Consider the following 13,026-nt stretch of genomic DNA (forward strand, 5'->3'; position numbering starts at 1 on the left):
CCAGTTTACAAGTTAAAAAACTGAGATGCAAAGAAATTAACTTGCCCAAATTCACACAGCAAACAGGTGGCTGAGGATGGGAGCTCTCACAGGGACCAGAGAATGGGTGAAGTCATGAAACCTTAGATTAGCAAAGACACATCCTCCTCTTTTCCTCTTCTCCAGAGAAAAGAATATTGGGGGGAGGGAGATAAAACTTTTGGAAGGAGGAAGCAAAAAATTGCATAGCAAGAAAACAGCAGTGTCTCCAGAACTCCTCCACTGGGAATTACTGATGCTAAACTAGGGCTTCAGGGCCTCTCTCTGGCCTACAGCACAGGAGGACATGCACAGCCCTTCCTCTGCTCTCCCATTGGGCAGCATGCAGGTGGCGGCAGGGGGAGCAAGAGCGCCTGAAGTTCTAGGGAGCTGAAGGAGACGATAGCTCTTGAAGATGGAAATAAATGAAGACAGCGGCTTGAGGCTGCCTTCACTGCAGCTGCCAAGCCCAGGACTGCAGGGTAGAAAGCCAGTGGTTTCTATGGAAACTCTGTCCATGCACACATATTATATCTGGGCAACTCTTCAGAAATCCAGAAAGTACCTTAAATAGGGGACATCAAAATGGACCACGACACACTTGAACATGGTGAAACCTCCCTTAACATTGACACTAGTTTCTGTTCTTTGCCCTCCCAGGTCCTCTTCCAACAGAGACTACAGAGCCAGGATGGCAAGCGCACGAACTATCTCATCAGAAATGTAGTCCGGAGCTAACTGACCTTGGCCTACCCCTCCTTCCGTTGGGGTCCAGAAGGGAGGCTGTCCCCAGCATGCCTATTCTTTATTCTGGGCCCAAGGGAGAAGTCCTGTGGCTGAACAGTCATTTCCACTTTGCTATTACCATTAATGAGAACAAACAATTCCCAGGCAGTGCTTACAGTGCAAAAACGCCTCAGTAATAGGACCCAGATCCCTATCCATAAGGACTGTCATTGCGTTCTGGAGGGATCAAACACCCCCTTGACCGCCATCACCCAGCTGTCCAGCCGCAAAGGACCCAGCTGAGAACCTGAGTCTCCTTTTTTCAGCTGGCAGCAAACTGGACTCTAACGACAGACCTGGGGGCCAGTATCGCCCTCACACCCCAACCCACCACCTCCTGTGAAACGCCCCCAGACCTCACAAATGGACCTGCCATCCTCCAACAAGCCGAAAGGCTCATTCCTCCAGAGAACAGATGGTATCAATTCCAAAAGATTCAAAATCAGCCTCTTCAAAAGTCTCCATTTGGAGAAGATATTTAAGCCAAGCTGTGCCTGATGAAGTGAAATAGAATTAGCCGCTTCAGTAGCACAGGTTACTCAGATTCGTTCGAAGGTAGACTGACTGATTCGCTTTCGAGTGAAACGAACTCAACGACGATATATCATAGTTAACTGTGACCACAGTTCCATGGAATTTCAGACGGTGCCTGGAGTACACCAAGGGGCACTTAATATTCCCCAATCTGCAATCAACCTTTTGTGCATTTGTTCCTAACCACAGGATACTGTTTCATCTTAATGAGCTGTTTTCTCAGTGCATTACAGTGGGTCATTCCAGCATGCCTAATGGCCCATTCGGCAGGTTAAATTACAATGAGGGCCCCTTGGATTCTGTTTCCCAGCAAGGGGCTTGGTTTCTCCCCTTTCCCAATGGCTCAATTTCCAGGACAGATCACGAAAGATCAAAGGCAAAGACGTACCTGTTGCAGTCGATGTGGAGGAGAAGGTGAGAGGCGCTGACTGACAGAGCGACCTTGTGCCACCGCCCATCTGCCATCCGGTACGGAAGTGCCTCTGTCCTGGGCTTCCCGTCATGTATATAGTGATACCGAATCTCATCCCTCAGACCACTGCTCTCCAGTTCAAAATAGCTGTGTGGGAAGCAGCAAAAATTTATTTTCCTTCTGCACATCACAGGTATCATCAGTGCTCGCTGCTTACTAGCTTACCACTAGGTTTCTCAGAAGCTCAAGTTACTGAAATATGACACAGAGTGCTGCAACCCAAAATCAAATGTACCACGTGGAGCTCAATTCCCCCAAGGGCCCTTGGGGGACACCCTGGGCCTCTGAAACGGACATTAACTGATTCACTGCGAGGTGACTGGCCACAAGCTAATTAGCAAATTGCTGTGCAGTGTCTCTTAAGTTCTTAAAAGAAGGAGCTTATACCCTTTGCAACAGCATGGATGGAACTGGAGAGCATTATGTTAAGTGAAATAAGCCAGACGGTGAGGGACAAATACCATATGATCTCACCTTTAACTGGAACATAATAAATAGAAGAAAAAAGGAAACAAAATATAACCAGAGACATTGAAGTTAAGAACAATCTAACAATGGGCAGGGGGGAGTGGGGAGGGGGTAGTGAGGAGAGGGGATTACAGGAACTACTATAAAGGACACATGGACAAAACCAAGGGGGAGGGTGGAGGTGGGGGAGGGAGGGGGGTTCAGCTGGGGTGGGGTGGAGGGATGGGGAGAAAAGGCACACAACTGTAATTGAATAACAATACAAAATTAAAATTAAAAAAAAAAAGCAGTTCAGAACCTTCTATCTATTGTCCCAAAAACAGGCCATTCATGTGGAGTGGGTTTATTGTTATGTTTATTGCTGCCATTTTTAATTTTTCAAGAATTAAAGAAAAACAGAAGTCATGGTGGATATCAGGGATTACACTGTCAGAGTGAAGAGAGCAAAGAGAATAGTAAGGCCTTTTTTTTTTTTTTTAAACATCCCCTGCACAGAAAGCTGTAAGTGGACAACACTTCCTGGAAGAGTGGGGGAGGAAACCTTCGAACCATTCACATACAGACCAGAATTACAAATCCTCATAGAATAAAACATGCAACTGAGTTCTTTCCTTCCCCAGATTGTTATCATGTTTCCAGATCCATGAAAAACTCTTAGCGCCACCCCTGTGGTCTGCACTTCAGTCACCAAGTGCAGCCGGCAGCTTTGGGACACTCCTCAGACACGCCCGGGGCTGAGCCTCTCATGAGTGGCAGAGCCCCTGAGTCCCCCGTGCCTCTCCTGAAACATGTTCTCACCCCGGGCCTGATTTCGCCATCAGGAAATGTCAGGCAGTGCACCAGGCCTCTCCCACAGAATAATTCATCACCCTCCAAAACCTACAAGACTGACATTATTACCCCTTCTCCATTAGCAAAAAACTGAGATTCTGGAACTGGTCCACATACCCAAATCAGGATTTAAACTCAGGTCTTCACCTGACGGCCTATGTCCTTTCTATCAGTTCTCTGCCTGTCTCAGAGGCAGGATGACCAAGTAGCAAAGATGGTCTCAACTGGCAACTATGTCCCAGCAACGCATTCATATAAACAACTCAAAGACGACTCACCTACACAGGGAACCAGGTTCAATCCCCAGACTTGGAAGGACCTACTGCTTCTCCTCTCATCCACTGAGCTGGCCTGACCCACCGACCAGACCGTATTTAATCTAAAACATGAAATGCATCCTCTGTGAGAACCGAAATGAATATATCATGAAACTCAGCCTCTATTATTCATGACTCCCAAATCTCATGTCAGAGAAAAAGGCGTATTTCTTGCTCTTTCACGGGGATCTTCCCAAGAGAGCAGTGCCAGGGGAAGTGGAGTCAAGTCCAGCCTCTGACCCACCGCATCTGCACGAGGCAAAGAAGCAGGCCCGAGGTCACACACTGAAGAGCTTACTTACGGTTTTGGTGTATGATTCTATGATTTTATTACATAATGTATGATACAATTACATTTTTCCACAACTCCAAGTACTTACACTATTGCAGCAGGTTCCTGGGCCCACATACGTACTTATTAGTAATAATAAATATAATACATATTTTATAAGACTGCAAAAGAAGAAATCCCTTAACATAGAAGACATTCATTTTGAGAGAATCCTCCCGATTTCTTCTAAGCAGCTAGGACATTAGAAGAATCAAACAATCAGACTTCCAAAGGTCAAAAAGACTTTGGAGATTATCTGGTCATTCATTAATGCATTCAAGATGTTACTGAACACATAATGAAGGACTGAAAAAGGATTTAAACAGAAATCCTGCTCTCAAGATGCTTTGAGATGAGTGGAAAAGGAAATAAAATATTTGTCTCTCTCATAAAAAGCTAGAAACGGGCCTAAGAGAAAGGAATGGGAGGCATTTCATAACTAACTGCCATGTGCCAGCAATGGGCCATGTGCTTTCATAAATATTATCATTTATTTTCTTCAAAGTAGGTATATTCTCCCTGTGTTACAGCTGAATTCACAAACGATCGGAGATAGTAATACCTTGCCCAAGACAACACGGCTCCTCGAAAGAAAAACCAGCGTATTTTTAAACTTTGAGACCTTAACAAGATTAACACATAATAAGAAATCCCTCAACTACTTTATTTTGACCAATAAGCTTCTACTGGGGGAAAAAACATGACCTTGAAGGGACTTCAATAAATGACAATGAATAAAGCAAAATAAAAACAAAAATAAATGACAAGGAGAAATGCTCAGAGAGATCACCTGATGGAATCACTTAAAAAAAAATAAAAAGAGGCAGATACGTCTCACCAGATTTAATTATTATTCCCAGGGTCACGTCCTCAGTGAACAAGCGCTCAATGTATTACAAACAGATCTTTTTTAAAATTTTTATTGAATTTATTGGGGTGACATTGGTTAAATAAAATTATATAGGTTTCAGGCGCACAATAATACAACACATCATCTATAATTATTGTAGGATGTTCACCACCCAAGTCAAGTCTCCTTCCATCAGCATTTCCCCCGCTTTACCCTCTCCTACTCCTCCCACACCTGTGTGGTGGTTGTTGCAATAGTAAATGGGACTGCTTCCTTAGCTTCCCCTTCTGACAGATCACTACTGATGTATGAAAATGCAACGGACTTCGGGACATTTGCTTTGTATCATGCCACTTTACGGAACTCATGCATGGCTTCTAGCAGATTTTTGGTGGAATCTTTAGGGTTCTCGACACAGAGTATCCTGTCATCTGCACAAACAGATCTTTTAAAGATCACTTTACAAAGCCTTAGGGCAAATGATCACTTTGGGGTAATCACAAATGCACAGCTATGGGAAAAGAACCTTTCTCTATGGTTAGGCAGAGGGATACTTGCGTCTCTGAGTCAAGTTTCTGACAGCATCACACACATATTCAAAAAGTGTTGTATGTTAAACAACTGAGATGAAAATCGGGATGGTGTAAGGATATTTTTTGTTTTTTTAATCCTCACTTGAGGACATGTTTATTGATTTTAGTGAGAGAGGAAGGAAGGGGGATGGGGGAGAAATGTCGATCGGTTGCCTCCTGTACCTGCCCTGACTAGGGATCAAATGCACAGCCTAGGTATATATCCTGACCGGGAATTGAACCCACAACATTTTGGTGTATGGGACAATGCTCCAACCAACTGAGCCACCTGGCCAGGGCCAAAGGATGCATTTTTTAATTTTTTTTTAAATGTAGATGATTGCTAAATTGGTCCTGGAAATGACAAAGGCATTAAGATGGCTGAGTTTTACCTGGATAAAATTGTTTCATGAGTGCTAGAAGGGGAACAATGCAATATTTCCAAGCAGTAACTCTCTGCTAATGGAGATGTGAGACTGAGTCCCAAGAGCAACTTGGAGAGAGGTGGTCATTTGCCTGATGGCTTTGGGTAGAAGATGGAGGGAAGACTTGGGATTTGTAGCAGAACCTTGTCATCTGAAGTATAGTCCCTGGCTGAGCATCATCACCACCCATAGAAATTCTAATTCCAGGGCCCCCACCATGACCTACTTGAATCAGAATCTGCGTTTGAAGAAGGCCCTTGATGGGCCCTGTGCACTTTAGAGTTTAAGGAGCGCTGCTGTGGAGCACACCAGGTGTGGCTCTACTTCCCTGTGGGCCACTCATGAAGAGGGAGGCATAAGCGATGCTGTGAGGAGGTAAGAGCCCTGTGGTGCTCCCAGAGAGTGGAAGAGCCTGGGAGTGACTGAACGCAAGTGCCCAGTGAGCTCTCTGGCCTGACCAGTCCTCTCTCTTCAGGCCTCAAGTGCTTTGGGGTCTTCTCAGAATTGGGGGGGAGCAGCTGGATAAGGGATAAAATCACCAGCCAGACTGTGTGAGCAGCATCTCTCCCCTTAGCCTTGGACCTCAGCCATGTGTGATGTTCCAACGAAGTGCCTGGGCTCCCAGAAAAGCCTGTTCATCCTGCAAACACTTGAAAGCAGCAATAATATTCATTACTAAGCTCTCTTTTTCAGACCAAACACCCCCAGCTTTATACTTCTCTCCCCGACCTACACCATGAGGCCACCCTGAACGAGGATTCTGCCTTACTCCTCTTTTCAGGTGCTTCCCCACATTGGTCCCCATGCTCTAGGGCTGGTAAAATGAACAATGTCCCCCTTAACTTCAGCATCCAGGATAAAGACACTTTCTCTGGTCCGTGCGTAACTATGCGTGCATCCTAACACTTATGCTAACCTTCCCATCATCTAACACTGCAAGTGCCTTCACACAAAATGCTCCCTGTGTTTACATACCTAAGTGTTGGGAAACCTAAGCCCTTGCTTCAGTGCTAGGCAGACCCCATCCAGAATCAACGGGACTGCCCACTGCTGGGACAGTGAAGAGAAGGCACCAAGAACCCCAGGAGGATATACTGTGCCCGACCTCAGGTCGGTGGCCTCATGGACTATGCTTACTGGAAAAAAAAAAAAAATCAATGACACAATTTTTAAGTAAATACATAGAGCACTGACCCCAGTATACCAAGACTTGATTTCAACCTTAAACCTGTTTACAGACATCCATGAAACCTTTAGCAAATATGCCCCTGCCTCTCTGTGCCTCAGTTTCTCCTGTCTGTTAAAAACAGTTTATAGATCTGACCCACAATGCCCTGGAATTCCTTGGAAGGGCCTTAAAGTCTAAGACAGGAAAAAGACCGGGGCAGGAGAGAAGCTTCACTCTCATCTGTTCTATAAGTTGGAGTTTCCCTGTAAGATCTCATTTGAATAAAAGAGATCCACTTGGGAGAACCAAGATGGTGGCGTAGGTGGACACACTGCGCCTCCTCGCACAACCAGAACTGACAGAAAATCGAAACGGCAAGGAAGTCCGACACCAAGGAAATAAAAAATAAACATTCACCCAGACAGGTAGGAGGGTCGGAGACGGGCAGCCGGGGTGGAGAGGACTCGTGTTGCCATGGCAGGACTGAGACTGAAGGAGTGTGGGAAGAACGGGACGGAGGTCTGACAACTGGCAGACCCTGTGGCCCCACATTCGCGCACAGATAAACTGGACAAACAGCGGGGAGTGAAGCAGACCCGCAACCCAGGGCTCCAGCTCCAGGAAATAAAGCCTCAAACCTCTGATTGAAAACGCCTGTGGGGGTTGGGGCAGCAGCAGGAGAGACTCCCAGCCTCACAGGAGAGGTCGTTGGAGAGACCCACAGGGGCCTAGGGTGTGCACAAGCCCACCCACTCGGGAACCAGCACCAGAGGGGCCCAGATTGATTGTGGGTAGTGGAGTGAAAGATTGAGGTCCGGTGGAGAGTGGAGTGGGCGCCATTGCTCCCTCTCAACCCCTCCCCCACATACAGTGTCACAGCGCAGTGACCAGCGTTACCCCACCCCGGGGAACACCTGAGGCTCCGCCCCTTTAAGTAACAGACCCGACAAGACAAAAAAAAATGGCCCAAATGACAGAACACTTCAAAGCTCCAGAAAAAATACAACTAAGCGAGGAAGAGAGGGCCAACCTATCAGATGCGCAGTTCAAAACACTGGTTATCAAGACGCTCACAGAATTGGTTGAATTTGTTCAAAAACCAGATGAAAAAATGAAGCCTATGCTAAGACAGACAAAGGAAAATGTACAGGGAACCAATAGTGATGCGAAGGAAACTGGGACTCAAATCAACGCTGTGGACCAGAAGGAAGAAAGAAACATCCAACCAGAAAAGAATGAAGAAACAAGAATTCAGAAAAATGAGGAGGGGCTTAGGAACCTCCAGGACATCTTGAAACTTTCCAACATCCGAATTATAGGGGTGCCAGAAGGAGAAGAGGAAGAACAAAAAATTGAAAACTTATTTGAACAAATAATGAAGGAGAACCTCCCTCATCTGGCAAAGGAAATAGACTTCCAGGAAGTCCAGGAAGCTCAGAGAGTCCCAAAGAAGCTGGACCCAAGGAGGAACACACCAAGGCACATCATAATTACATTACCTAAGATGAAACAGAAGGAGAGAATCTTAGAAGCAGCAAAAGGAGACAGTTACCTACAAAGGACTTCCCATAAGACTGTCAGCTGATTTCTCCAAAGAGACCTTACAGGCAAGAAGGGGCTGGCAAGAAGTATTCCAAGTCATGAAAGGCAAGGACCTACATCCAAGATTACTGTATCCAGCAAAGCTATCATTTAGAATGGAAGGGAAGATAAAGTGCTTCTCAGATAAGGTCAAGTTAAAGAAGTTCATCATCACCAAGCCCTTATTATATGAAATGTTAAAGGGACTTACCTAAGAAAAAGAAGATAAAAAATATGAACAGTAAAAATGACAGCAAACTCACAGTTATTAATGACCACACCTAAAACCAAAACAAGAGCAAACTAGGCAAACAACTAGAACAGGAACAGAACCATAGAGATGGAGATCACAGGGAGAGTTGTCAGTAAGGGAGTGGGAGGGGGAGAGGGGGGAAGGGTACAGAGAATAAGTAGCATAAATGATAGGTGGAAAATAGACAGGGGGAGGGTAAGAATAGTGTAGGAAATGTAGAAGCCAAAGAACTTATAAGTATGACCCATGGACATGAACTATAGGGGGGGAATGTGGGAGGGAGGGGGTGGGCAGGATGGAGTGGAGTGAGGGGGGTGGGAAATGGGACAACTGTAATAGCATAATCAATAAATATATTTTTTTAAAAAAAAGAGATCCACTTACAAAAACAGTCTGAAACATCAGAACTAAATAATATCCACAATTCAGCTCCTGTCTAAATTCCTGTATTACTCTGCAAACTGATAAACTTGAAAAGAAACTGAATAACTGGTTGGTCAGTTAGTTTCATTCCACCCTTGACTCTTCTGACAATGCTCAGGTCCCAGGCCCCTTCGCAGCCTGGGGGACAGAGGACAGGAGATGGCAGATGTGGTGGACGGAGCAAATACTCACGCCCTGCCCTGCTCCCTGGGCACACATAAAACACGACTAGTTGTCACCAACAAAACATGAGCAGACATTATGTGCATGACCAAGGCTAGATAGTTAGGAGAGGCTGTGCCTTATGCAGGCCAGCTGGGAAGAGTCCAGTAGAGGGTTCTTAGGCTTTAGTGAATGGCGGTGTCATCAAATGAAATAAACCTGGGTCCTTAAGTAACTGTATGAAGCAAACACCATTCCTCACACAGACCAACACTGAACTTGGACTAAACACATCTAATGAAATAACCCACAGAGATTTAGAGGTTCTTAGATTTAGAGGTTAAGAGAGTTGCAGGAACATGAAACTCAGGCAAAAACTGGGGAGTAACCATGGACATAAAGCCAATGCTAGACTATAAATAGAAAGAAATGGCAGAAGGCATGAATACAGTCACATCCTGTCTTGTGTCTGACAGATAACCTGCCTTGCATGGACTAATCCTCCGTTTGGCAAATGGTATTTTCCAAAAATACCCAAATCGTTTCCCATCTCACACACCCTTCTGCAATGTAATCTTGACATTCTTCCAACTGAAAAGTGGAATCTATTCCCCCCTAAATCTTAAATTTAGGTGGTCTTGTCAGTGCATTTAAAACAAAAGTAATGCTTAGTGACTTCCAAGGCTGGGTCATAAAGTGTAATGCAGTTTCTGTCTTGTTTGCCAGAATGCTGGAGCTTGTAGCTCTCAGTCACAGTAAGAAGCCTGACTACGCTGAGACCACCAGGCTGTAAGGAAGCCTAGCCCACACTGGCGAGGCTGCACACAGGTGCTCTGCTTGGCAGCCCCAGCTGGTATCCCAGCCCACCACCAGTGAAAACCAGACACAGGAGCAAATACAACTCCAGACAGTCCTCCCAGCTGAAACCACAGACACTGTGGAATACAGACTGGCCATCCCTCTGGACGCTAGCCAAATTCCTGTCCCACAGAATCTATAAGCACAATGAACATGGGCATGGTTTGTGACACATCAACAGAAATTGGAACAGTTTAAGTTCACGTATACATGTTTTCACCTTGAAAAATGTATACTGTAGCTCAGAAATGTCCCTACTAAATGCCTGAGGTCATTGGCTGAATGGGCAAGCCTCCAAGTGCCAGTTTTCTATGTATAGCCCCACAGACTTAGAAGTACGCATTTTCTTCTAACATCAGAAATGGAATTCTGCCCAAATAACGCAACCTAAACAATATCAATAAATCACATCTTTTAAAATGCACGGATTTCTGTAGCTATTTAGATGAATAAATGCCAGCTCTGCCCGGGTGGCTCAGCTGGTCGCAGTGCCAGGCAGTACACCAAAAGGCAGCACGTTCAACCCCCGCTAGGAGCCCGTACAGGAGACAAGCAATCAAAGTTTCTCACATCAGTGTTTCTCTCTCTCTCCCTCGTCCTCCCTCTCTGCCTCTCTGCCTCCCTCCCTCTCTCTCCCCCTCTCTCTTTCCTTCTCTCTCAAATCATTAAACACACCCTCGGGTGAGGATTTTTTAAAAACAGAAATAAACACCAAAGGAATACACTGGTATCTTTGGCACGATCCATTGTGTTCCTTGTGTCAGGTCCCAACACCTTAGCCTTGGACTTCACGGCAGTGACCACCTCAGGGGTCCTTTTATAAATCAGATTATCGTATCTGGTTTCTGGCTCCAAGTTCTCTGCCCGCCCTACAGAGTTATTTGACTACATTAGGGGGATGTCCTAATTGACTTGAACAAACTTCCATTACTCCCAACATCTTTTTCCTTCTTTTGGAGTAGGATGATGTAGTAGAAAAAGAATAAGCCAGAAGAACAAATACGCCGGTAAACAGGGCTTCAGAGTCCTGCTAACCCATGCACGATCCCTACCTCAGCCACTGAGTCACTGTGAGGATGGAAATACCGTTTCCCAAAGCCTCCACTCTTCACGGGCTTCTTTTGAGGGGAGAAATGACATAACATCTGTGATTATAACTGGTGATTATGATACCCCTACCTATTTCTTTCTGCATACATGGAACGGAACAGCCTCACAGAGGTGTGATGCTGCCTTTTCTCAGGAAGAGGTATTTCTCTGCCTCCCCTTTTCCCTTGTTCAGACTTTTCCTGAAGATTTTATTTCCAGCTGTAAACTTACGTATTAGTTCTGCACTCAGGCCTCTTTGCAAAGGTCTAGTGAGAGATCCATGGTGAGAGCAATAACAAACTGCCACTGTTGTTGAAACTAAAACATTCCCTGTTAAATGAAATGTAAAAATAAGGTTCTTTATACTTGTTTGAAACAGTTCCATTACGGTCTTAAATAGCCCAATGCAGCCGTGCTGTTCTCGCTGAAGAAAAGGCTATGTCTAACTTCCCCAGATACCGAGAGCACAGAGAAAAAGCGTGGAACTTTGGAAAGTTGAGATAGAAAAAAATTTTAATTGGGAGAAGAAATTTAAAATAAAAGCAACCAACAATGAGCTCGTGTACTGGAATAAAGGAGAGAATGGCTCATTAGGTTTTGACTGTGAAGGCCTCCAAATACAGTGGAATATAAATATTTATTAAGCAAACCCAGCAGAGGGAATGGAGCTTAGAATCACAAAACTACATCTTGCCTTAAGCCTAGGGTCGAGCTCCAGATACCCAGTAACTCAAATTAAGATGTTCCTATATATCAAGACTTAAGAAATAGGAACCAAAATCATAGTAGGAGTTGTAGTTAGGGCCAGCACCCATAGAGCGCTTTCCACACTTCTTCCTAAGTTTCACTAAAGACTTAAAAAGAATGAATATTATTGTTCCCACACAAGAATTATAAAGTCTTTGGTTTGCTTCACTTCATTAAAATTTTTCTATCCATGTCCAAAGCTGAATTAATGTATCTTTAAAATGCTCAGTGAAAATTCTTCCCATCCTGTGTTCCATCTTCCCAGAACCCAGTGCCTCTCACAGGCAACTGCTGTTACTAGTTCCACTGGTAATCCTTGTAGTGTTTTGTTAATAAGTTTTTTTGGAATAGCTTTAGCTTTTCAGAAAAACTGCAAAAGTAGTACTGAGAATTCTCACACACGCCAGTCATTTTGCCCTATTATTAACATCTCACATTCATGTGGTACAATGATCGCAGTTAATGAACCAAACCGACACATTACTGTTAACTAAAGTCAATACTTCAGTCAGATTACCTTAGTCTCCTGTTACTGTTCTACAGGTCCCATCCAGGATACTACATTAGATTCTGTTGCAAAATCTCATTAGACTCCTTATAATTGTAATAGTTCAGATTTGACTTGTATTTTTTTATGACCTTGAGGATTTTGAGAAGTACAGACAAGGTATTTTGTAGAATTTCCCCAGTTGGGATTTGTCTGTTTTTCTCACGCTTGGACGTGGGTTGTAGGTTTTGGGAAGGAAGGCCACAGAGGTAAAGTACAATTGTCATAATGTTATATCAAGGCTACATACTACCAACAACAGCGTTGACATTAATCTTGGCGTTGACCTGGCTGGCGGAGGTAGTGCTTGTCAGGTGTTCTGCCGCGGTTTCCCCTCCCCTCCTTTCTTTCCACACCACCCTCTTTGGAAGGAAAGCCTTATTCGCATTTAGGGTTCATTCAGGTCTCCAAGTGGCTTGAAAGTTCACTCCTTTTTAAAGCTAGTATGAATAGCTTGCCAGTGTATAAATGTACCACAGTTTGCTTACCCATTGATCTGTTGAAGGGTATTTTGGTCACTTCCTGTTTTGGGGTGATTATGTATAAAGATGCTTAATAAAATTTGTGTACAGGTTTGTGCAAAAAAGGTTTTTA

General features: G+C 44.5%; 1 protein-coding gene across 2 annotated transcripts in view; it reads right to left on the reverse strand.

Moving 5' to 3' along the window:
• Positions 1-13,026, reverse strand: part of NELL1 (neural EGFL like 1) — a 716,398-nt gene that overhangs the window by 619,074 nt on the left and 84,298 nt on the right. For both annotated transcript variants that reach the window (XM_024558788.4, XM_024558787.4), the window contains exon 4: positions 1,727-1,897. In XM_024558788.4, coding sequence (XP_024414556.2) covers positions 1,727-1,897 — 171 coding nt within the window. The remainder of the gene's footprint in view (positions 1-1,726; positions 1,898-13,026) is intronic.

The sequence above is a fragment of the Desmodus rotundus genome, chromosome 5 (assembly GCF_022682495.2).
Source record: "Desmodus rotundus isolate HL8 chromosome 5, HLdesRot8A.1, whole genome shotgun sequence".
NCBI classification, from domain to species: domain Eukaryota; kingdom Metazoa; phylum Chordata; class Mammalia; order Chiroptera; family Phyllostomidae; genus Desmodus; species Desmodus rotundus.